Source organism: Corapipo altera, unplaced genomic scaffold, assembly GCF_003945725.1.
Source record: "Corapipo altera isolate COAL_440 unplaced genomic scaffold, ASM394572v1 100, whole genome shotgun sequence".
NCBI classification, from domain to species: Eukaryota; Metazoa; Chordata; class Aves; order Passeriformes; family Pipridae; genus Corapipo; species Corapipo altera.
Window position 1 is genome coordinate 2,113,210 of NW_020884952.1, and position 26,746 is coordinate 2,139,955.

Below are 26,746 nucleotides of genomic sequence, written 5' to 3' on the forward strand. Positions count from 1 at the left end.
GGCGGCGGGCGCGCGGCGGGGCCCCGGCCCCCTCCTCGCTCCCTCCTTCCCTCGCTCCTTCCCTCGATCCCTCCGTCCCTCGATCCCTCCTTCCCCCGATCCCTTCGCCCGCGGCGGGAGCGGTGGCGGGGCACGGCCCGGCCGGGCTGCGGGCAGGGCCGGGTCCGGGCGCCGCCCCGGCGCTGGCGGGCGAGGTGCCGTCAGGGAGGGGCGCGATGCACTTGTTGAAGCTGGACCGTCGCTGGAATGTGAAGCACGCCGGGCACCCTCACCGGGATCCGGTGCCATGGGCGCCTTGTCCTGTGCCTCTCCCGCTTCCCCCGTCCGCTGGGCGCGGGAAGCCCGCGGGGAGGGAAGGAAGGAAGGAAGGGAAGGCGGCGCAGGGCGGGAGCCCGGCGGCCTGAGCGGCTGGAGGTGCCCGGGCAGGGGAGCGGCGGGGCCGGGCGCGCCGGCTGTGGATTCATATCGGGGTGTCAGACACTCCTTCAGCCAGAAGGAAACGGGTTAAATGGTAAATTTGGTTGGCGAATGTGTAATTAATACTTTGGAAACCTCGTCCTGTCCCGGTGATTTTTTTACTAGAATTAAAAGCGTGAGGTGTTACAGCTGTGGGCCGCGCTGGCTTTGCTTGTTTATTTTTAAGAGGTGCTGTTGGTGTCTTGGTTTGTACATTCCAGTTAAGATATGTCCTTTTCCTCTCAGTTTATTGTAGTTTGCTGTTCTGAGGTTATGCAAGATCAATAGTCATTACTTATTTATGTTTCTAGTAACACAGTTATAATGAATGCAAAGAATCTATCCTGGCAATACATTTTTTTTTTTTCAGCCAGTATTTCTGTAATCTTTAATTCATGGTGATAAGTACTTAAAATGAATTTCCTTGGTTGTCTGTAGATACGAGCAAAGGGCTGGGTAATGAGCCACCTGCTCGTGGGTGGGAGGAACTCTCACATCACCAATTTTGAGTGGCTGGTTGTGCAGAAGCGAAGGGTTTGCTCTGTTTGCGCATGGTGGCTGTCCCGAGTGAGAAGGTCGTCCTGTCGTCCTGCTCTTTTGTGCCGGGTAGTGCCTTGGTGTGAGTCAATGGCTCCGCTTGCAGAGACGGAGCACTGCCTGCAAGCCTCTGAGTGAAAACTTGAGCCCAGTGATGGCCCGGAGTTAGTCTAGGTGTAGAAGACAACACAGGCAGAGGGGACGCTCTTGGCTCTATGCGAATCCTGTGGTTTGGCACACGAGAGGAGATAGCAGCTGTCAGGGGGACACTACGGCTTCCTGCGTGCGGAGCGGCCGCGCACTGGTTGTGTAAACACACCTGGGGAGAGGGAGAAGGCAAACAGTGATGTTCTACAGGAGCGAGTGCTGTCCCTCACCTTGGTCTCAGGGTAAGGCAATGGCTCTGTTTTAACTCTAAAATACCTTAAAGGAGCTGGTAGATGTTTCAGCTCTTTACTTAACACGAGTAGATACAGGAGCCTTTCTGCAGGGCTCTGTAACTCACAACAATTTTCTGCTGTAGTACTACCACTTAATGTTCAGCTTCACTGAACCTCGGCTGGGAAAACCCATATGTAAGCAGTGTGCCTTCTGTTCATGTTGCCAGTGCTCTCTGCTTTCCGGAGCTGCAGGGTAGATCCTGTTGTTATATGGCTGTGAAATCAGGGTAAACCAGGTCAGAAAGATGAAGAACATTTTTATCTGAATAATGCAGATATAATGGTGGAGGAGAATGGGGAAGGACTTTTATCTTGGAGGGAGTAGGACTAAACTGAAAAAAAGTTTAATTTCAAGCAGCATGCTTTTAAGCACCAAGGCATTATGTTGTAACAGTAGTGCTATGGGAGTACTACAGTGTGCTGGGATACTACAAAATGCAGTGCACAGACGCAAAGGATTTTAAAGACTCGCTAACATGTGAAAGAATATAGGGAAAGAATGTATAAGGTTCTGTGCTTTGCTTAAAAGCAAAGTGACAGTGCTGAGCTGAAAGTATCTGCAGTTAAAAGTCCTTGCAGTACCTGTAGCACTTTGTGCAGCTGTTACTGTTGCTGTCAGGAAAACCCAAGAAGCTGCGTGTTTTGCTCAGAAGATAATTCTCCAGCGGGGTGCGGGACAGGTCACAGGTAACTTGAAAGTAGGAGAGCCTCTCAACCCTCCTATGGGTGAGCACTGCATGAACATGAGAAACAATTCACTCTACTGAGTGACTTGTGTAGTAAGTGTGATCCTAGTAAAAAAAAAAAAAGTACATCCCATACCTGCCTTCCTGGTTTGTATAAAAGGCTGAAAAGTTGTTCTAAGAATGTGCCCTGTGCCTACACTAGAAATCTCACGTTAGGCATTGTGTGAATTGGTGGAGGCTCCACTAGAAAAGGATATGTGCTTTTAATAGGTTAATTGCTGACTTGTCTTGACCTGTTTTCAAGCATATGTTGCGAGCACTTGGTTCCTCCTAAATAGCTGAAATGCTGCTTAATTGGGAAACTCTCAATCATTTCTTAGATCAGTTCATACACTGGCATTCTTGGTAATGCTTAGCTGTAAACACCCTTTAAAAGGAAGCTTTTAAAAGGCACTGAAGCCAAGCTATTTTTGTGTGTTGCTGAAATGAAGTGTTAACTCAATAACTTACTGTCTTCAGCTGCAGCTGGGAAGGTGCTGTGTGTAACAACTCCTGTTTGCTGTGATACACCATTAGGAAGCAGCACAGGTGTGTACAGAGTGAATGGCCTGATGTGTTGGAATGGGGCTGGTAGGCTGTGCTGTCAGCTCACAAATCCTACTGTTTCCTGTCCTTATCCATAGCTATTATTCAGTCTTATCTTTGACTGCGGGCTCTTTGAGGCAGAGACAGTCTTGCCTGTCTTCCTGGTACCTGACAAGGACTTGTGAGTGCTCTTGTAATTCAAACAATAAATAATAGATTTTGCTGTGCAGTGCATACAGACAACTCTGCCATGGTCCCTTAAGCCTACATGTTACCAGTTCCAGGCTCTGAGCAGCCCAGTGGGGAGCACTGTTTGCAGGAGTTGTCCATGTGGAGCAGGACAGTCATATGCATAAGGTGTAGGTGATCTGTAGGGTCAGGCTCAGCCTTTCCTCCTTTTCAACGTTCAGGACTAATTACCAAGAACCTGTAGAGTGGTGGGGTCCAACTGCTACACCCAACAGCAACAATGAACATGGAGCAGTCTGAAATACTGAGAACACCATGGACTGGACTGAACAGCAAGAGTCTTAGCAACAAAAAGCCAACCTCATCTCAGGCAAAGTTTCTACCCTTTATAACCAGTGAACAGAGTGTTAGCTGTGAAAATACTGACCTGATGTGATTGTGGTTCTTGGTAACACTGATCCTAGTGGTAGCAGAATGTCCCATTACAGCGTGATTTAGCCATCATGAATGGATACAGCTGTCTAAAGATGAGTACCATGGACAACCGGAGAAAGCAAAAGGAAACTTCCATCAGTGATTTTTATGCCCTGGTGACAGCTGCCGTAAGGCTGTGGCAGTTGTATAGTTTCCTCGGTAAGAATATTGTATTTTTCAGAGAAGTCATTTTCTGAAACCAGTTAATTAGGACAGTTATTTCTGGCCGTGGCATTTGTAGAGAACAGAAGGCATGATTGTTCTTATATTTGTTTCTCTGAGTCCTTTGATCGACTAGAAGCTCTCGATGCTTTACGCTATAAATTACCTCAATCCTTTGGCAGTTCACTTCTTTTCTTGTGTACTTGGTTAGGAAAATGCAGAAATCCTTGTGACTCAGCTACAGACTACTATAAATTATGAAGAAATGGGGGAGGGGGTCACATTTCACATTAGGAAAGGCAATTCTAGGAGGATGGGAGGAATACTGGTTGCTAAATTTGAGATAAGCATCTTATGGTATCTCAAAATCTGAGCAGCTACTGCCACCTAGAGATGCACGAACCACACAGGCCGCTCGTGCTGGCTCTGGCAAGGGAGCCTGCACCATTAAAATGAGTTAATCCCAATCCTTCTAACTCCTCAGTATAAATTTAGTGTAATCGTTCGGGCTTTTTTAGCTCTGCAACTGAGGTGTTACCTGTGAATCCTGTTCTAGCAATTTAGGTAATTAAGTTTTATACAGTCTTCTCTGTCTGGCTTGAATAGGTAAACAAGAAGCATCACTTTCAGTAAGAAAGTATTTGCAAGTCAAATTTATACTGGTTTGGTACAGCTGCTGGTGAGACTTTATAGCCTGTCTAAAGGTTGCACAAATAAAATGCAATGTAGAACTAGTCCCTGAAGGATTTGAGTTGGGTTGAAGGTAGGTTTGTTCCCCATCCCATCGTTGAAGTCTACTTGCCAGGGGCTGTCCTTTAATAGATATTTGGTGGACTAGAAAAGCATCCTGATTTTTCCCAATGTACTGAGCCAGCAGCCTTTAGGTTGGTTTCAGTAGATTCATACTTTTCTCCATTTAAAAGTATCAAAGTTAAGTTGGGTGCACAGGTATTTGCTGCTCCCTCAAATCTAACAACATGGAATGCCCTTGCTGTATCTGCTCTTTGGTTCTTTTGAGCTCGCAGCTTCTGATTTTTGTTCTGTACATCAACCTGCTATAGCAGGTTCTTCCTCTGCATTTGAGAGGGTGCTGTTCCGTATCTAATTTGTGAAGAACTGCTTACAGAGAGAAACAGTGCATCTGTTTTACCCACTGAACTCACAGTCACATGTGCAATTAGTTGACTCTTAGAGAAACAGTATGATTTGGGGGCTTTTATAGTAACTGCTAACCCTTGGCTATCAAATACCCAGTGGAATAAGAAAACCAAAGCAACTAAACCTCAGTTTAACCAAACCTGGAGTTGATAAGCCACTACATGATTGCATGTACTATATAACTTTCCATGTGATGGATTTTTTAATTTCTTAAGATACTTGAAGTCTGTCAGCATAAAGTATAATGGGATAAGATCTTAATGCATAACTTCTTAGGGAATAGAGTTTTCCTGTGGGAAACTGAGGAGCTGTGATACAGGGATATTTGCCACAAGTCAGGAGGCAACTGCAAACTGTTTATAACTTATCAGAGTGCATGAGAGCTGTTGTACCAGTCTAGAGTTTGAAAGACTGCTCTTGGCTCTCAGAGTTCCACATCAACCTCAGCCTTTCCTTTATGTGCACTGAGCTACAAGTAGGCTTTACATACATGTAGTGTAGAGGAGGAGCCTCTACACTTAGTTCAAAAAAGTTGAACTAAGCAAAATCTTGAGCAAAATGCTGTTATATATTCTTTTCTAATTCAGCAAAAGATTCACCCCATAATCTTGTAGTACATATCTTTTAAAAGTGAGTTAAGATTAATCTTGTGCCTTATCTAATGTGATCGAAACACTGCTTTCTTTAAACATAACAGCTTCTGGAGAAATGCAATTTTGTCTAGATAAAGGAATTAAAGGTTGTGATCTCTGGATTCCTTAGTCCCTTATGCCATTTACTTTCTAAGCTTGGTGCAACACTGAGTATCCATATGGTTTAGTTTATCCATCTTTACACGGACCGTGACATTCTTGTTGAGTGTTCAGTACTTGCTACACTGAGCAGAAAAGAAATTAAATCTAAACTTTATTCAAAGGCTGAATTAGTAAGTAAACCAGTCACCCCCCCCTCAGTCACAGTTGTCACTGCACACAGAAGTGTATGGACACTGTTGGGATGAGCGACAGGACTTGTTTTGCAGTATTTCTAGGTAATTGTGCCTGCTGGCTGCCTCCATTAAGACTTGGATCTTCACTTGCTATTTACATTCCTTCTGAGTTGATAATCCAGTTTGACTGAGCCGTAAATGCCAAGAGAGAAATGCTATTTGATAGAATTTGTACTGAAAGCCAGTGTGAGTCCGAGGGGGAAGCAAAGTCACTGACAAGTTCAAGCTGGCAAGGATGACCTAACCAGAATCCATGCCAGGAAACTGTGGTGAAGTATGAATGTGCTGCTGAACATCATGACCATCCTTTATCTTTATAATTGTTTGAACCAAAACTAGGAATAAACACATGTAAAGTTCTCCATTTTTCCTTTTTCAAATATAAACATTACACGTTATGTCAATGTAATGAGTTTTTTGTTGTTGTTGGCAGCTTACGTCCCACAGGTGAAGAAGGATTGTTTTTATTCTACAGGGGGCAAAGAAGGATGTTTCACATGTCATTGCAGCAGCAGGGTACTTACTGGTGTGGTGTTGGCAAATTGCTGCCAATGAAATGGTGCAAAGAGATAATATGCAGGTGCACCTTTACATCTTCTCACAGAAATGTAGATTTTGTGTAATGACTTGCAAAAGAATCTCTGAAAATGAGTCTTCCCCTTAAAAGCTAATGATTGGCATGTGAGTTTAAAACAAAGAATAAAGCTGCCTTCCATGAAAGACTCATTTTAAGTCCTTTTCTCTTCCAATTTTGCACCAATGATAGATTTCTGCTGCCCCCTGTGCAAAACTTTTCTTCCATTGAAACTGCAAAAGTAGGAGGAATGTCACCAGTGAGCAAGGATATTGCAAAAGGATGTGAGTCAATTCCACACACCTCCATTAAAAAAAAAAAAAGGCAGAAATAATGTTTAAGAAGAAACTGGGTAGAAGTCTAAGCCTCCAAATAAGTCTACCTTTGAGACTGACAAACTTAGAGGCAACATCTTGAGTTCCATAAGCCTCAAGCATGAAGTCATATGACTGGATTCTTAACCTGTTTTGTTCAACATGGATATTGTTGTATTTTTTCCCTTGCTCTGATTCTTGTAACTGTTATGAAACTTATGCTTGGAAATACTATAAATCATTTCCCTGCCTTTAGCTAATGGAAGGACAGGTATGCAGTGAGAGCCAGAAAACACAATAAATAACCTCCATGTCTACTTTAAATTAAACACTTTGGAGCAAGTCTTCAGTCACAAAGCACCACCAGACCTGTTAATATTCAAGTAGTACTCACTAGAAAATGGCTGCAGGGGGACTGCTGATACTCTGCATATCTTGTAATTACTCGCGTTCAGGCACAGCTTTGTTGAGGATGGTCCTGAGCCATGGGTATTTTAACAGAAAAGGTTGATCTGTGGAGATGCATTGGAAAACAAGATGACTGGAACTCTTTTTTTTTTTTTTTTTAATTTTTATTGTTGGTGATGGTGCTGCTACACTGGCTTCATCCCCTGGAAGTGCTGGACATCTATATTACAAGTAGGCATAGCCTTGCTCTTCTCATTTTGTCCGACTTAGGGCTGACACTTGGTCTCTGGAAAGCTGCCTGGTTTGTGTTTATAGGGCTGGTAAATCCCTGCTTGTGCAGTGGTACTTCTCCATGGGAATAGGTCTTTCCTGAATTTCATAGCAAGTTTGCTGCAGGTAAAAGCCTCTGGATGAGATAGATACTTGTGTTGCATTTCAATAGAACTTCGTAGAGGTTTTAATGGTGAAGAATATTAATGTTTTAACACTAGTTTTGTTTTCCTTGTTGTTCTTTGTTATACGATGGTTGAGCCCACAAACTGGAAGCAGGAGGCTGAAAGCTGAAGAATGAAAGAAGAAACAAAAAGCCATATGGCAATAGCAGGAGTTCCTGCCACCCCACCTTAGGCTCGTGACAACATGCCCTACATTTAACCTACAGTCAGGAACTAATTAACGACACAGATGGAAGTGAGCTAGCATATGTATTCCAAATAATACCCCTAAGGTTTTAATCAGCCTCTTTCTGTGTTAGATATCTACGTTACCATAGAGAGATTTGCAAAGTATGTGGATGATATATGTGGTAAAGACAGCTTTGTGTAGTGGCTGAGGTGAGGGGCTGAGGCCAGGGGCTCTCTGTTCTCCTCTGGTTCACGAGCAACTTGCTATGTAATCTGGGGTAAGATGTTTAAGCATATTTGTGGGCTTCAGGCTACCCAGGAGGAAAACAAGGTTTCTGATGTGGTTCCTCCTCACCTAAGTGTGTTGAGATTCAATGTTTGCAAAGCATTTCGGGGGCTTTGATAGCGTGTTCTCTAAGAAATGTTGTACTGCTGGAGAGTCACAGTAGTAAAAGCACCAGATCTCTCTGCTTTTGCAACTTTTTTTTATCTCTATAGCTACTAATGATCTCTGGCATGACAGCTCTGCTTTTGATTTTGAATAGGATGCTGACTTCTAAGTAGTCTGTTATGTTGTTGAGATACTTGGGAGAGAGAGAACACTTAGGTGTATCCAACAGACTAATTGGGTAATTTAATGTTTCTTGCTTTAACTTTCTCTTTCCTCCCCCACCCCGAGCTACTTGGAGAGAAGCCATCCTTCCCTGCAGGGTTGTAGAATCTCCTTACGTGAAGGGACAGGTATTGAAGTTTTTTAGAGAACTGTTTATTTAATGACTGAAATCTCATATACAAACCTACCCTTTGGAGCTTAAGGGCTCTTACAGGAGGACTTTGCTGGCAGCAAAGCCACTTTCTTCAGTGGGGGGGATGTGCGTGAAACAGGACACCCAAGTGAGGAACCTTAGGTGGTATTGGGCTGGATTTTGCATACTTCTCTTTATAGGCATGTCTGGGCTATTTGTGTGCTTAAAGCAGTGGGGGAAGGGAGGAGCTAGTCTGCACACCTAAAAAGCTTTTTTTCTTCCTCTTTAAAGTGTAATTATTCCCAAATATGCCTGTATCCCTCAGGAGTCCTGAGCGCGAGGAAGCTATTCTGCTGAAACCTGTCACACTTTGTTTGGATACAGCTGTTAGCTCTAGTTTAGGTGGCGACTCCATATTTATGTGGTGGTTTGCAGACCACATAAATACTGGGCTGCCTTTACAACTGGTATAAATCTATGAATGGAACACTATGGATTTACACCAAGTAGTGACTGTGTCCACCAGGATTAGGTCCACTGGAACTTACTGCTTCAAGGAACCTCAGTGTTTTTGTGGAAATAATTACCCATGATGCCACAATCTGTAGTTATATCTGGTGGCAAGTATGAAAAGTCATGAACCAGGTGACTTCATTTTTAATTGAGGAGGAGAAGAACCCATGGTCTGTGTAATTCACAGAAAGCACAGTGTAATGCTCCCCTGTGAAAGAAATTATGCCATTATGCAACTGGGAGAAGGCAGGAGTTTGATAAATTAATTTTTCCTGCAAGGCTGCAGGTTTTTTTTCCTGTGTGTTCCATTGAATGTTTGTACTTTGAGCAGTACAACTGATGAAGCTTGTTTTCAAACACTTGAATCTTTGCCAGATGTACCTTCTCACCCCTTCTAGTAATTCCAAACCCTTTCCCTTTGTGGAGCTTGTGAGATGAAAGCAAAAATACAGTGTTGTAAGTCTGTAAGTGTTTGCCTAAGAATGGAGCAGGGGGGGAGCTTATTTGGGTGAGTCTCTGCTATTGGCATGCTGGTTATACAACGTGACCCTGTGTATCCCTCTATTGAATCCAACTGAAGGTGGCTCCAAATTTTTAAATTAGGTTAGGGATAGAGTACCAGGCGTAGCAATTGCAGAAGTCTTGTTTCAACATGAAACCACTTCGGAGGTGGGAGAAAAAAAAAGCTGAAAACTATAATGCTTTCAAATCTGTGGTGAGCTGCATTGTCGTAGTAAAATATCAGTGGTGAAAGAGCACTTCTTGCCAAAGTGTTTTCAATACAGTTATGTTAACATATTGACATAGTTTTCCAACAGTGTTATCTCTGAAGAGAAAGCTGTTGCCACAGCAAGGCACGTGTGGGGCTGGCTGCCCAGTGAAGTGGGTTAGATTCCTAATGAGTGTTTCCTTATTCAATATGAAGTCCTCATTATTCCATTAACGGAGACTGAGGTGACTTTGCAAACTTCCGAGTTTCTACTCCTGCTCTGGTTCTGCTGCCATGTAACTTTGGACTTGAATGCTCCCAGAAACTGCTTTGGTCCCTCAGTGTGAGCTTTTACCCCTTGCCCTGTCTATGGAAAATATTTCCATGGAGATGCTGTGCTAATAACTGGACTGAGCATGTGTCTAGAGAAATCTGCACACAAGGGCGGACAGCCAAAAGATGACTGATAACACCACTGGCAAATGCAGGCATATTGTTAATACCTGTCAGGGCTCTGACAACAGGCATTTCCAGTTTCTGGTTCATGCACATCACGACATACTGGTCTGCTTCATTTCAAGTACTGTCTATGGTTAAAAGCAAGGCATTCTCTTACAGCAGTGCCACACACAGTCAGGGTCTCAGCAAAGGTAGGAGTCTTGCAGGGGTATAGCCCTTGCTCTCCTCCTCGTACCCTGGGGAAAGCACTGCCTGCCCAAACCACGGGTAACTGCTTTGTCTGATGGTTATGCTTTTTAACAATGGATTTTCCTTGGCAAAGCTTCGCTTACGTTCCTGTCGAGTGCATAATGTTCTATAGGTCCTAGGAAGCTTGCCACTTGCAGCAGAACTGATACGTGCGTGGGATGCTTTACATGCTGTTCACTAGTTTAGAGCACTCTGTAAGATCCAAGCTCAACTGGTACAGCAGCTTCTGGGTTGTTCCAGGGCTGCTGGACACATGTCACAGTACAAGGGATCCAACTCGCACTAGAGCGCACGCAACATGATCCATTCTGTTCCTGCTCTCGGGTGCCAATTATCCTTGACTTCAGTGGGAGCTTCATGTGTGTACTTGGCAGAATAGCTGCCAAGTCCTGTGATGATTCAGCACAGTGTTTCATACCAAAGAACCATTGTGAAATGGAAGACAAACCACAGATGCTGCTCAAAGGTCTGAGGTTCTGCCTTAACGTTCTTCTGCGCACAGGTTGAATTAACATTCCGTGCAGCTCCAGTGGCTTTTGAAGCAAATGATTTCGGAGAACTGTAATTATCTGCTCCCATGGAGGAACTAGGTGGTATCTTGGCGTTGAGTAATTATTTCATGGATTGTTTTTGTGCTTTTTCATGTTTTGAGGGGGGTTAGGCAGCCTGTTCTGTGGGTGAACTTTCACAAAGATTGCATTAATGTTACTTCTGAATGACAACAGTAATGGCATGAACATATGAACCTTGACGTATAATCTAAAAAGATTAATGCAGTTTTCTGAGCCTGAAGTCAGTTTTGAGATTGGAACTTGCTAATGCATAGGTTTTAGACTTGGAAGTATTGTCCCTACTGAACAGTATTTGTGACACAGCAAGAGAAGTGCAGCATGATACTCTACCCATGATACTCTGGTGGGCAGAAATAAACCTGCTTTTGTTTGAGGAGGACATTCACCGCATACCTTGGGATTTCAACATGAAATGTTGGCAAAAAACCATTGTGATGAAGCACATTGTGATTGATATGAAAGGTGGCATGCACACAAGTACCCTTTGGGAGGTGACTTTCTCTGTTTACAGTTGGAATCACAGCTCCCCGTGCAGTTTGAGTGCCCCGAGAGTGGGATGCTGTACAAACAGCTGGAAAGGCAGTCTGTGTGTCACTGGTTCAACAATCAGTTCCCATTGTCAAACTATTAAAATAGTTCACAACTCTTCTATGGAGGTTGTCTCTCTGGAAGCTGTGACGCTATCTGTGAGTCTGGCCTGCCATTCCTTCACTTGCACATACTGCCAGAACTCATCCTACCTGTTTCCTGGTATGGGCAGAATGGGTCTGAGATCTGTCCGACAGAGATCCTGCTGGGAACTCCCTGTAGTCCTGCACTTAGCCAATTTAAGTATAAGCATGTTTGTAAATGAGGAGACTGCTCTGTGCCCATTAAAGCACCTTAATTGGAGCTTTGAAGCGAGTGTGTACTTTGCTGTTTGAGTGTCCGGAAAGGTATGATGAAAGTTTGTAGGAAACTCTGATGCACAGCTCTGTGAAAGATCAGGACTGTGATGTCATGGCATTATGATTTTGCCATTATTTTCTCTGGGTTCTTTCCCACCTCTGGTTTTCAGGAGAGGTTGTGATTTTTGTATGCTTTGGGGAGAGAGTCTGATAAAACCTTGGAACCCCACCTTGGAACTATCCTTGTAGTGCTTTAAACAGATTCATGCTTCTCTAGAGCCAGTGTAGGCATTGCTGGAGTATCTTTGCTCTCAGAAGCTGTACCACAGGCAAAATTTAGCAACATAAGATGAAAGCAAATTTCTCATGTTAAAAGTTGTAGTTAAAGTTAACACTACTTGTAAATTTGCTTGCTGTTTATCTTGGACTTCAAAATGCTTCTTAGTCTCTGCCATCTCTGGCATTATGGCTAAATAGATGTTATTACCTCAGGGAAAACCAAAATGAGAACAAAAATAAAATAGGTTTCTTCTTCCTGACATGAAGCACCAATTTACAAGAATACAAATTGGATGTGGGTGTGCATGTGTATGTATTGGGAGGTGGGCGCTTGATTTGCAGTAATAAAAAATAATTATACAGTTTGCTGCATAAGTGGCCTCAAGGATAACCAGAGTGTGTCAGACATCTAGTTATGCATGTGATAGAGGTTAATAGTATTTGTTCTCTGTACATTTAGTCTTTGCAAATCATGTGCTGACATGCGTCCCATTTTGATATCTGTTCACACACTCTGGTAATGATGCGTGAAGCAGAAACTCATGCCTGTGGCATTCAGTAGTATTTAGTAAATTGAACTTTTGTGTAAAGATCTTAGAAAATGGCAAGGCAGAAAATGAATGTCATCTTGCTGCTAATTTTATCTTCCTCAACACACTCCTTTCTGGAGATTAAAGCATTATGAATCTATTCACTACTGAAAGTTATTTCAACTTCCATGGCACATATCAGGATGCAGAAAAGCAAGTGCATGTTCACAGCTGTTCCTCAGGTCTCTCTGCTGGAAATACAACCTGTTAAGCTGCTAGATTCCTGCTTAAAATAACTAAAAATAATGAAATAAAACAATTAACTGGTGAATCCTCATTAAATACAAATACTGAAATAAATAGTACAGCAAGGTAACTGAGTCTGTATGTAAACTAACTGTAGATAATTGACATGACCTTCATTTAATGAGCCTCCTTCCCATTAGTGGAGATGACTGCCACAATTACGTGCCCTTATTCTAGCTGTAATTGTATGGACTTTATTGAAGTACAAACTAGGTCACGTCTTCCTGAGATCTGGTCCGTGGTGGGTGACCTCTTTTCATTGCTACAGCTTTGCTGTGCTGCATGAAAGCGGGAAGGATGCTCTTGCAGCCATGAGAATGGATGGCATTTGGGAAGCCAGTCTCAAATGTGATTCCTGACAGAGATCTCGTGTGTCCCGAGGGAGTAGTTTCAGGCTTACTCTCAAGGAGGCTGGTTTATATCTATGTTATACAAGTTAGTGGGTGTATACAACAGTCTGTGGGACAGCAGTTGGACCAAGATTTCCTCTCCTAGAGAAGTCTTCGATCTTTTGTGCCCAAAGATGTGGCTGAACAGGAGTGCAAAGGGGTTGCAGTCTTCTCTTGTTTGTCCTAGAAGGTGTGGAGTAGAGACCTGAACCTCCTACGGCTGAGAAGGGAGGCAGTGAGTGTGCTGTGGGACTGCAGACTCACGCTGTGTCATCACTGATTTTTACATTGTATTTTTCTGACTGCACGTCTCACTAAAAGTGGTGGTGGCTACTCTCCTTGTCTGGCATTCAGTTGTATTTATGCCCTCAGAACATGCATTATCAACCAGGTTGCTCAGCACTGGTGAGCCTCCATGGGAAATAGGTGCTGGGTCTGCCAGGGTATCCTCAGGCACAGGTGTACACAGAAATGCTGGGCATCTCCAGGCAAGGGCTCATAGTGGGGGATATTCAGTACCTTGCTCGGTAGTAACATGCTGGGAAAACAGGAAAATACAGTTTCCTCCCATGTTCCCAGCGCAATTCTACTGTTCTACTGGCTCATAATCGGAAAAATGTATATAATATGTTAGTGTTTGGGGTTTACAAGGCACTTGTTGTAACAGGACAGGGAGTATCTTTAATCTTTGTAGTATACTGAAGGTTTAAAGTTGGGGAACAGAGGAAAAGGACTGGAAGCTACCATCCAAAGTGTTTCCAGTGACCTTATTGGTGCTACATTGGGATATTAGTCCTGCCTCACTAAGAAAGAGATGAACCATGCATTCAGGTGTCAGTTCAAAAATAGCTGAAAGATTGTGAAGTGAGATACCTTATTCTGCTATACCATGTTAAACTAGTAGATTTTTGAGCAACTGCTAATACAAATTGCTATGGCTCCTAAAATGAAGATATTTCCCAGGTGATAAAATATTATTTCCATGTATTAAATCACTTGATATAATTTTGCTGCCAAAGACAAGGACTGTGTATATTGCTCAAGTCACTGTCAAGATAGAGAGAAGAATCTTTTCACATCCTGCTTGCAGAGTTCAGCTTAGTCTGGGACTCATTTACAAAGAAAAAGATGTTTGATGTGTGATTGCTTGCTGGCAATATTCCATGTGTCTGTGCTGCTAAAGCTTGCTTTGACATAGTCTTCTGCTGTTATAAATGGGAGGAAGAGGAATGGCTTTTAAGCAGACATGTTTTCTTGTGTATTATCAGTATACTGTGTGGGTAACGGCTGTCTAAAAGTTGTTGGTTTTCAAAGTCTAGTTGTACACAATTTTGTGCCACCCCAGATAATAGTGGTAGTTGCATGTCATTGGATGGGATGTAAATATATCAAACGAGGCAGCAGTGTCCTTGCTAAATGGAAGGCAAAACTGATTAAGGAAGAATTAATTTAATGTGGTATATAAAGTACTGTTGTATCTGGTGACCAACCAGCCATTGGTGGAGAATTCTGAGGGCTTATCAAAGTCAATCCGCACCTCTGTCCTCTGTTTTCCTTGTAAGAGAAGTGGCCCTGTGAGTGAAGCTGCACAGCCACTATTCTGTTCACTTCACATCCATGAGAGGTAAACAGCCCAGTGACAATGGTGAAGGACATGGCCTGGTCCAGGGATCCTTCTCTCCTTTGTTCACCCAACTCACTTGAAAAGCAGCTGATCAGCCTCCAGCTGGTGTGCTTACCTGGTGGGTGCAAGCTTCTCCTTGTTATCTGCTTGTCTTGGTGCCTCTTGTGTTGTGCCCTCTCTCTTTTGCACTGGAAGGTCCCTTGGGGTACTACGTGCTCAGACAGACTCTGTCCTCCAGAGTCAAGAATTGGCTGGGATCTCTGGGCACTACTTTAATAAAAATAACAGGAACTTGAATAGGAGCCAGAAGATCTGTGTTCTGTTCACTGCTCTGGTGGTCACAAAGTGTGATGTGGGTGTTTGGGGTTCTTTTCCTTTTAGGTCTTATAGAAAATAACTCTCCAAAGATGTAGTATGAATATTGTTTTTTGTCCTGCTGGCTCTGCATTTGTATGCTAGCTGAGCCACCCCTTTTCAAGACTGCAAGAGTTGTCTCTCCTTGTTTGATAAAGGAAGACTAACAATCTTTTTCCTTGTTTTGTAAATCGCCTCTGTAGTATTTCTCTCCCCTTTGAGAAAGAAAGCTGACACTCCCTGTAGAATGTTTTAAAAATCGTAGGATGAAAAAAATCTGCAAAATATTAATGTTCTGCATGGTTAGAGCAAACACTATGTTCCTGTGAGTCACAGATGTCAGGTTTGTTTAATCTTAATAAATCTATGCCACAACAACACTTTTAAACAGGAAGAGAGATGGAGGGATGAAGGAAGAGTTGCGCTGAGGTAAAGAGAATACTTGGCCAAAATCTTGTTCAGTGAGAGGCTAGGGGTGAGGAGGGCATGGACACAAACCCAAACACTTTCCACCCTGCCTTCATTAAGTAAACTTTGAGACCCATATTTTGGGCACTTCCTTTCTAGTACACATTTTATTTTATTTGTGTGTTTTATGATAAATTGTCTTTCCATGTTCAAGTCTTAAGAGTACTAGTTTCCCACAGCATATTTGCAGGAGATAAAGTAAGTCTTTTTTACACAGCACCCTGTTGGCAAACAGAAACAGCATTTACTGCCAAGTATGAGGTACTTCCGAATGAACTTCAAAAGCTCTGAAACAAGCATTAGCTGCTTCTTCAAAAATGTGAACAATGCCATTGCTTTCTAGCAAGCAGGACTGGTGAGAACAGGGATCAGAAGGCGGAAAAATAACAACTGAATGTGATGGATGTTTTAGTAGCACTTGGGATCAGACAGAAAGTATAGCTCTCTGTCACTACAGGATTTGAGGGGTTCTTGTAACAGTGCTTTCCTCCTCTGCTCTTGAGGAGGAAACAATTTCTGCCCTGATCTCATATGGAGACTTAGCAAAAAGCTCTTGGGAAGGAGCAGTCATACAAGCTCCAAGCTGTTGGGAGTGCTGATAGAAGTGCGAGTTGTGGTGACTCCAAGCCTGGTGAAGAGTTTCTTTACCAGCACTCCTTTCTGGTGCTACCCCCCTCTCAATGGGGACAGAGACAAGCGTACACATAAACATCAAAGCACAGCCCATGGCACACGCCAGACCTTGGGGCAGAATGTGAGAGAAACAGGCAAACTGTCTTTCAGTATGGCAGTAGGGCTGGTTGTGCTGGAGTTCATGATGGGCTCTGGGCTCAAGCTAGGTTTAAATAAATGCTTTGCCCACTTGAAAACAGCCAGTGTGAGGCTCTGGGAAACAGTGATTCTGCTCCTGTCACCTTGAGAGAGCTCTTACCAGCCCTGGAATCCAGCAGGGCCTTCCCATGCTGTTCACATGATGCAAGGTGTCTGTGGAGCTCAAATTTACTGTACTGTTCTGGGCCCTTTTCTTGTTCTATATGTGTGTGTATATACCTACTACATTTAGATGAGGAATTGACCTGCTGAGACCTCAGAATTTTATGGTTTCTTCCTGTGTTCTGAAGGTTGCTTTCAAAATACAAATGCAACTTATCCTGGTGCTGTTCAGGTTTTTGTGGATACAACGATGAACTATTTTTGCCATAGAGAGATCTTAAAAATCAAATATTTACATTTGCACTTGAAATGGAAGTCTTACCTTTCATGATTGTGAAGCTGGCTTTTATTGCTGAAATACTGCATTGCTAAGTAGCAGTTCTGCTTTTGCTGTTACTTGAAATAGGTGTAATCAGTCAATAAATAAGGAGTCTGCATAGTATCTAATCTGATACTTACTTACTACAGAGAGACTTTGGCAGGTAAGAACTCTGACTTGCTGGGATCAATGTTGCCTAAGTGCAGCATATGCTTTATCTGAAACTCTAAATGAAGGCACACTCTTCTACAAGAGTATGCTTTGCCTCTGGTAACAAGTTGCAGCTGCACGCAGCAGATCTCTGTAGAAAGTGCGTAAAGTCTTAGGTGACAACTTAGGTGAATTTTTATTACTCCAAGCCTTGTAAGTTAATTTGTTTTTCTTGTTTTTAACAGTTCCACCAAGTGAGAAGAGTGATGACCATCCTTTTCCTTACTATGGTTATCTCATACTTCAGTTGCATGAAAGCTGCCCCGATGAAAGAAGCTAGTCTAAGAGGACAAGGCAGCTTGGCTTACCCAGGTCTTCGGACCCACGGGACTCTGGAGAGCCTAAATGGGCCCAGTGCTGGTTCAAGAGGACTGACATCGCTGGCAGACACTTTTGAACATGTCATAGAGGAGCTTCTAGATGAGGACCAGGACATCCAGCCCAGTGAGGAGAACAAGGATGCAGACTTGTACACATCCCGAGTCATGCTAAGCAGTCAAGTGCCTTTGGAACCCCCACTGCTCTTTCTGCTTGAGGAGTACAAAAACTACTTGGATGCTGCAAACATGTCCATGAGGGTCCGGCGCCACTCCGATCCGGCTCGCCGTGGGGAACTGAGTGTGTGTGACAGCACGAGTGAGTGGGTGACAGCAGCAGAGAAAAAGACTGCAGTGGACATGTCCGGGGCCACCGTCACAGTCCTGGAAAAAGTCCCAGTACCCAAAGGCCAACTGAAGCAATACTTCTATGAGACCAAATGCAACCCTAAGGGGTACACAAAGGAGGGCTGCAGGGGCATAGACAAGAGGCACTGGAACTCCCAGTGCCGAACTACCCAGTCTTACGTGAGAGCTCTCACCATGGATAATAAAAAGAGAGTTGGCTGGCGCTTCATAAGGATAGACACTTCTTGTGTATGTACATTAACCATTAAAAGGGGAAGATAGTGGGTTCGTGTTGTATAGATTATATTGAGACAAAATTATCTATTTGTACATATACATAACAGGGTAAATTATTCGGTAAAAAATAATTTTATGGACTGCATGTATGATGGAAGTTTATACAGTACAGTGGTTACACAATCTATTTATTGAACATATCCATGACCTGAAGGGGAACAAAAAGTCATTTGCGCACAAGTTTAAAAAAAAAAAAAAAAAAGAGAAAAAAAAAAAAAACAAAAAAAAACCTAACAAAAAAAAACAACCCAATAAAAAACCAAAAAAAAAAAAAAAGAAAATCAAGCAAAAGAAAAAGTCTGCATTACATTCCTCTAACATTGTGGTTTGTCGCCGTTGCCAAGAATTGAAAATATAAAAATTAAAAAAAAAATAATAAAATTGCATGCTGCTTCAATTGTGAATTAATGATAAACTGTCCTCTTTCAGAAAAATAAATTGAACCAAAACATTCTGTTTACATTTTAGACAGTAAGTATCTTTATTCCTGTTAGTATATATGTTTACTGCTTCTAACTTCTGATAGCGTTGGAATTAAAACAATGTCAAGGTGCTGTTGTCATAGTTTTACTGTTTCTCTTTTACTTTTGAACTCCCATCAGATTTAAAAAGGAAAAAAAAATCATTACCTTATTCTGGACTAAAAACAAATTTGTTTTTTGTATGTTGTGAAGGTGTTTGCAATAGCAATCCAACTACTGACAAAAAATAATAAAAAGAGGCAACTGAAAAAGAATGGTGATGTTCCACTTCACATTGTTGAACTTCAGGCTTAAAGACAGCACTTATTTAATTGTATGGTAAGACGCTTTCTTGGTGGGTTTTTTTTGTTGTTTGTTTGTTTGTTTTTTTGTTGTTTTTTGTTCTTTTTTTTAATTTGCAGTCTTTTGAGACCTGCATTTGCTTATACTATGTTTGTTTGTGTTTGGTATTTTTTCTTTCCCCTTTCCTCCCTCTGGAGGGACATTGGTTGTGATCTTTGAGGTATTTCAGTTACCATAGGACTGGAGATTATCATATAGAGAATATTCTATAGAGTGTTGAGAGCAATGATTTTCATGTAATAAAAGACTGTGCTTGGATCAAATGTCTTGGTGAAGCACTAGAAAGAGTCTAGGAAGATGATGGTGGATCTGAAATCAGGTTGGTTATGGGACTTAATAGCTCAGCCAGTTTGGGGACAAATAACAGTGATTTGGGTTGAGTGAGGCCGTCCCACTTGCAGTCACTGCTGGGTGTGGTCCTGTGCATTCCGTGAGAGAGCGAGAGCTTGGCCCTGTACATGGATGCCCTCACCCTCCATCCACAGCATGCCAGCAGCCCCAGGCCTGTAAAGCTGGTGGGCAAACTCTGGTGGTATCTCTGCCTGTAGGAGCCCAGGGAAGGAACTGGGGAATGAGGCAGAAAGGAGCCCTGCCTCTGGTGGAAAGCAATTACCATTGAGTTTGTGTGGCTCTACCTCTGCCTCAGCATTAGTTTGTGAAACAAATACTGTCGTTTAAAAAATACTCTTGAAGTACGTGAAGAGCAAGTGCTGGAGGAGTTGGTTTAACTTGCTTAAGTTCTGAGAGACATGTTTAGCTCTACGGTCCCCCTCTCACTATCCTGACAGAAGTATTGCTGAGAAGGTTGTGAGGCTGAGAGCTGTGCTGAGCTCTTGCACTGACTACCGTGGGCTGAGAGCAGAAATAGCTCGTTAGTGAGCTCACTGAAGGCTGATGCTGTATTTGTAATTCCTGTAGATGAAGAAAAATAGCTGAACAAAGAGGAATGTGCTGCAAAATATATCTCTGCTCCTGAATGCTGCAGAATCTGCGTTAATTAAAACCTGGACCAGGCAAAGTTTATTGAAATGTGATCCCCCCCTATCATGCTCTTTGAAGAGCATATTTAGCACTGAATTTATGTCATTACTGGTAGAAACCCACGCTGGAAGCTAACAGGCACCTTCAAATCAGTAATTTCTTTTTCTACTAGGGGTAGAAGGGCAGCCTCTTCCTGAGGGTAACTCTGTCAAAGTGCTACCTTTTGCACTGGTCATGTGCCTGCTGGACTGGGAGTGAGAAGAGAGGGTTGTGTGACCCACTTGAATGTCAAACTTCAGCCTTCCCCATCTATTGCTGATACTCAGGTTCCTACACAGAAATCAGAAATGGAAAAAGAAAAAAAAAAAAAAACAAACCAAACTTATTGAAATGTCTCAAAACTTCAACTAAGGTGTTCTTTGTGCAAATTAAATCGTAGAATCAAAGAATGTTTTGAGTTGGAAGGGACCTTAAAGATCCTCTAGATTATAGGCAGGTACACCTTCCACTAGACCCTTTCATTCCCCTGTGGCCAGTACCTGTGTGTGTATTACAATTTGAATTTAGTGAACACAGAGTGGCTCAAGAGCTTCTTAAAACTGCAGCACAGAAGCATAATGGTGGCTCCTCTCAAAACAAGGGTAGGTTGCTTATAGGGAGGACGGGATGATGCTGATGTGTGAGTAACAATGAGATCACTCATCTAGATTGGAAATAAAAAGATAGCTAGGACGTGACAGTAATCTAATTCAGATACAGGATTAAAATAATTCCCAAATCAGATAAACTGGATTTCCAAAAGAGAAGTGTTAATGCATCGATTGTGCTAGAAATAAAGTTCCTCATTTCCCAAAGTTAATTATGGCTGTATCCTACACTCAGAAATCCTTACCTGGCACAGTGAGGGTGGTGCTGGTGTGGCAGAATTAGGGCAGTGGGATGGCGAGTACAGAGGGGTAAAGGACAGCCCATGTAGGTGGGGGGGACTAAAGGATGGAGCTGGGAACGTTGAGAACTGTGTCCTGTAACTACATCCAGAGTGATATTCCTCATAACATGCCAATTCTGTACCTATTGACAAAAGGTGAAGCTGGCAATGAAGCTGCAGTCCCATGGCTCTCTCCTGCCTGACCTGACCCATCCATGATCACAGGCTGAGCAGTTTTAGTTAAAACAGAGACGGAGAGGGGAGGGTTGGTTTTCTTTCATATTACTTAATTAAACTCTTGCTGTGGTCTGTACGTGACAAAAGTATATCATGCATGTCAGCAGGCCTAGTGCTGTGTTAAAGACTCTTGCAACTGTAAGTTAATGTCTGTGGCCTTGTTCTCTATTATTCATTTTGTGTAACATAAATATTTATTGTATATTTATATAATTTTATGGTTTTTTGGGAAAATACTGAAATTGGCATTAAAATTTAAAAGCAACCGCGTCATATTGTAAATATAATTAAGCTATATTTAAGTGTACTGATTAACATAATATATGTTTAACTAGAGTTTTTTATGTTTTTAAATATATTTTCGAAATATATATATATAAAACTCGGGGGGTTTTGGGGGACCATGTGACTCTTTTCTCTAATTGTAAAACAAACTTGAGTTTTACTATAAAGATGTGTGTTCTTTGTTTTAAAACAATTTTTACTCTATTTTAGCAATAAAATCTCACTTGGAGGGCAGATAGCCCCCTGTTTCATAGCTGGACAGTTAGCATTGGGAGGGGAGGGGTGGCAAGAATTTACTTCCCATAAAAGGTGGGAGTACTCGCAGAATAATGCATTTCCATTTAATTCTAGCACAAAAGACATCATGAAGTAAAAACCCATTAATGACATATATATGATTTTACTCAGGTGTAAAATAATGAGCACAATGGAAGTGAGGGGGAGGGATTACTGCCCTAGTAAGTAAGGGATAAGTGAGACATAATATCTATAGTGCAGTCATGTACCTGATTTTTAAATAGGGTCATTTATATTTATATCCCCTGCACTGAACTTACTTATGACCCCATGGAGTACTAGGGGTGGAATTCCTTGAATTTAACATATTGTTAGCATTTCTAAAAGAATATTCTCTACTACAGCTGCCAAGCCCTTTGTATATTTAATTATCCCATAGCCCTGGAACAATCATCCTCACGATGAGTAGAAAACTTTCATATAATGTAAGGGGGGAAGGGGGGGAAAAGCACAAACCCAAACTCTTACCAAAAAATATATATTGCTGTGGAGCTGTGGATTTCTCGAGAGCCCAGCACCAGCAACATCTCAGAGGAAATGGTGCTTCTGCAGATTGTCATGAGTATTAAACACACGTGCCTGCACACTGCTTGCATTGTTGTCATCTTAAAATAAGCTACCAGAAGCAGTAACAGACACTAAAATCTGTGGTGTGTGGATGAACGGAGCTGCATCACGACCACGCCGTGTGCCTGCAGGAGCTTGGCTCTGCTCGGACCCTGCCTCCTCCCCAAGGTAGGACAGAGATTGGTGAAGTTGCTTTAGCTTATTAAATATATGTTAATTATATGTCATGGGTACCTAGGGAATAAAATGGGCACCTTCAAAATATATGTTTGAGCTACGGAGGAAGATATGGGCACTAACCATCCATCCATCCATATATCCATCCATCCACTACTGAGTCCTAGCTCTGCAAGGGAAAATAAAGGTATTTCCCTGGCTTTTATCACTTGGAGCAGAAACAAAGGCATATAGCAAGACTTTAAAATTACTCAGCCAAAAACCAGTAAAAGCAGATTTTTGAAGAGAGTATTTGAAGGCTATGTTGTAAGTGTAATGAGAGGGGGAGGACACTTATTTCAGTTTGTCCCAGGTGGATCCAATACACTGCTTCCAGGCTACTTCCCCTAATTAGGTCCTCATTGAGAAGACACCTTCTGGCAGGTCAATTAAAATGAAAACGGAACGGATGCACTTTTTTGGAGTAAATATAAAGAGCACCAAGGCTTCACCTTATGAAGGAATTGACATTTTCAGCTTAGAGAGGTTCTATAGGGTGTGTTTTGGAAGAGGAGGAGGTTGGGGTTCTTTTTCTGAACCTTACTTTTTTATAGGTGGAGATTTATTCTTTCTTTTTTTTAAGCCACTTCCCAGCATTTGCATAGTCAGAGACTACCCAAAAAAATCAGTCAACATATAAAAATGCGCGTATAAATCAGTGAATTTAAAGTGATAGCTTTTTATTTGGTGCCTGTTGGAGAAGAACTGGAGATGGCACAAGTGGGTTCAGCTTTTCCAGGCAAGATTTGGGTTCACCCGTGGAACTTCAGGCACCTCTGCAAATCAGGTCCTTTAAATCCTGTTAGTGGAAGAAAGCACTTGGAGGGAAGCTGCTCTTTGCTACACCAACATTCTGCGTTGAGGGAAATGGCACACAGCTGCTGGTTTTTGCTTTGTTGTGCAAGGGTGAGTCTGTAAAACCTGCCTGTGACCTGTTCCATTCTCCACACATACATAAGTCACACATATGTATATGTATTTATCTCGGTGTAAAACAGCTCCTGGTGCTGCCAGCTTGTCTCTGTTGGTCTGGCTGCTGCTGTGTTGTTGACTCCGTGCAGAATTGCAGCCACACCACCTGTTGCTGCAGATCCCTGCTCTGTAGGAATAACACGCAGAGAGAACCAGGAGTGGCAATTCCCGGTAATTCCCGGTGCCTGGGAGGACCACGCAGGCAGCAGGGGCTTCCCTGCTGCCGGGAGCCTTCCGCCGCCTCGGCTTGCAGCAGACACCGCTGATCTCATCCGAACAACCACTGCCAGTTTGCTCACGCAGGGATTTCAGGAGATGAGGAGGAGGATTTGGCACAGAGCTGCGAGGCTTCTTGCCTGAATCCTCTCTTCTGCCTCTGCCAGCTGGGTGAAGCACTGCGTGGCAGTGGGAAGAGGCGGGGAGCTGCCTGCTGTGGCAAAGGAATGCCCAGGTGTGCTGTCCTGCCCACCACCCTGGGATCAGTAGCACTTTGCAGTGGGAGACAGTTGTGATTGGGGCTGGAGACCTTCCAGTAGGGTCAGGGAGACAGCGAGAGTAAAATGGGCTTGGGAAAACCAAACGAAAATGTTTGGAAAAGAATGTTGTTTGTATGTGCTAATATCAGTGAGCAGAAAGCCAAGTTCCCAGTACAGGTGTTGCTCTTGCACATTGGTACAGGGTGAAATGTTCTTCCTTATCTTCCTCTGAACCTGAATAAACTCCTTTAGGAATGCCAGAGCAAGACTCCAAAAGTATGTGATTTATTTGATAGGAGTAATGTCTCAGGTGATATGCACAGGGATGGTTTACAAGGAAGGAATACGTCTTGCTGGGAGTGCAGAGTTTTGCACTTCCAGAAAGAACATCTCATATCTGCACTCAGAAAATGTTTCCCCTTGCAAAAACAATCCTTTCCTTATACTGTCCTCTTCTCCCCTTTATTAAAAAGAGACCCCGAGCAAACAATCTGGGGTAGCTTAAGCCTATAAAGTACTGGAATTACCAAGTTCAAGCTGCAGCTCATGTACTTTTTCTGACCTTTAAAGACCACTCTGCTGAGAGACTCATTTTTGCTCTAACCCCAGCATGGTCCTTCACAGAAGTTTCACTATATTTGGACTCCAGTCCTGGGAATCTGTTATATCAAGACAATCTAAAGTATGTGTGGCCGTGTTTGTGTTACAAAAACAGTTAATACTGCCAATGACACCATCTACTTCATTGAAACACAGCACAGTGAGGCCCTTTTGTTTCCAGTTTGACACTCTGCTTACACACATGGATTGGTAGAGCTGCAAAATTGAATGGAAGGGTGTACCCAAAAAAACCCTATATTTGGGAGATATAAAAAGAACAAATCTGGTGAGCTTTGCTGAAAGCAAAGTACAGATGATGTGCTGCTGCTTCCCCTTTCCATAAAATCCCTGCCTTTGCCAGTCAACAAAAAATTCATACCTAAAGTCCTGTTTAGCTACAAGCAGAAGCCCAAACTGTGCAGCATCTTTTTTTTTTTTTTGATCCCCTGGCTTGCTTTATTCTTGGGATAGGCAAAACATGTGCTTGATGTCCCCATGTAGTGCAGCCATGTAGAGCAACAACACTGTCTCAGCAACACAAGTACATTTATTTAAAAAAAAAAAATCAGATCACCCCATCATCTTGTAAATTAATATCCTTTTTTGCCTTGTGGGAGCTACTGCTCCAGAGGATACAGCCATGAGCATGTGGTGCTGGTGTAGCTGCAGATCTCTCCTAACAGAAGGTGCTTGCCACTGCTGGGCTGCAGCAACTGGGTGATGTGTGGTTGTGTCACCTCATGTCAAATCACCTCACAGCTTGTTACAGCTTTTGACCACTAATTCCCTTGGTTTGATTGACATATTAGTCTTGGAGATGCTGCAGTCTGCCTATTTAATTCTGAAGGGTACAGAGAAAGTCTCACTCAGCTTCAACAGAACTATTCAAAACAGCCGTATTTTGTTACACTCCTCCTTTAAATTCCCCCTCCCTGCTGCCAGCTGTGCTGGTGTGGAGCACTCACCTCCCCATTTCAGGAGATATAAGTTCAGACATGCCTATTCAGTCTTCTTAATAGATGCTGGTACATTCCTCTGAGCTGCACAGGTCTCTGCAGAAGAGCTGTCCTGGCGGGAGAGGGGCTGCAGGGATGCAGCTCCCTGCAGATCCCGTGCTTGGGAAGGCAGAGCAGGGCAGCCTGCTGCTGGTTTGCCTTGCTCTGCTGTGCAGTGCTTGAGTAGAGACACAGTAGGTACCAAATGAGTTCATGCTGGCTCACTGCAAGTCATGACACAAGGTAGATGACCCTGTGCTTAAATACTGAAAGTGGGCAGTCTCAGCTTAGCACTCCAGGAGGAATAAGCCACGTCCCTGTTTTCAGAAGCCTTGTTGCAAACAAGCTGTCTAGTGAAATGGAAATTCATCACCTGAAGTGCCAAACAGCAGATTTGTTTTCCAAGGGGAAACTAGGGCATGGGCTTGGAACAGGCTATTGGAGGGAAAACATCAGTTTGTGTTTTCCCTTAAAATATGCATTGCCTTTAGCTTCCCAAAAACCTAAAAATCTTCAAGTAACTATATGCATCAAGGCCTCAACAGTCAGGTATTTTATTCCCATGAGCCTGGCAAGCACAGAGAGCACAGGACCCTTTTTGACAGCTGTTAAATTGAGTTTCTGCAGTGTGGGACACGGAGGAAAGGCAGATGAACACATGAAATTCCTCCATAAATCAGTCAGATGGGCAACCACAGTTAGCAGTAGCCGTGGTGCTCTTGTCTGTGCCTTCTCTAAATCAAACCAGAGATTCCAGGCATAATTCTGCATGTCCTTACAGCTTTATAATTGTTACCTGCATGGAAAGTCAGAGGAATAATGAAGATAAAGTAGTGAAAACAATAGCTATACAAGCTAATTAGCCCTGCCTGTCACTGAAGATAATACAGTGGATGGGCTGATGCTCTAAAGCCTTGCTTGAACTTTCACAGTAGGAAGTTAGTATGAAGAGATCCTGGAATAAAGGGTTCCCATAGCCCATGTTGTTTTTAGTGATCTGCAATCCGTTACCTATGCAATGGTCACGTCATAAATTCCCTTTTAGAACCACAACGCTCTGTTCTGTGCTTTGTAACACAACAGACATCTGTGGTTTCTAAGAATTGGTGCAACATCTCTAATAAAGTATGTATCAGCAGGGCTGTAACTACAGTGCAATTTACAGTTTGCTGCCAGTCTAATGAAATGACCACCTACACAGTGATGTGTTGGGACGTTGCAGAACAAAGCTGCAAGCCCAGAGACGTCTCCAAATATTCTTTCTT

General features: G+C 42.9%; 1 protein-coding gene across 11 annotated transcripts in view; it reads left to right on the plus strand.

The window, feature by feature from the left end:
- BDNF (brain derived neurotrophic factor) overlaps positions 1-18,295 on the plus strand; it is a 38,287-nt gene extending 19,992 nt beyond the window's left edge. For 5 of the 11 annotated variants that reach the window (XM_027663343.1, XM_027663339.1, XM_027663344.1 and 2 more), the window contains exon 2: positions 17,327-18,295. In XM_027663343.1, coding sequence (XP_027519144.1) covers positions 17,327-18,088 — 762 coding nt within the window. In that variant the 3' untranslated portion in view covers positions 18,089-18,295. Of the gene's footprint in view, positions 1-146; positions 512-1,343; positions 1,383-2,638; positions 2,708-2,906; positions 3,527-8,289; positions 8,336-10,569; positions 10,737-17,326 lie in introns of those variants that run through there. The other 6 variants (XM_027663341.1, XM_027663336.1, XM_027663345.1 and 3 more) reach the window with 6 other exon arrangements.
- The last annotated feature ends 8,451 nt before the right edge of the window (positions 18,296-26,746 follow it).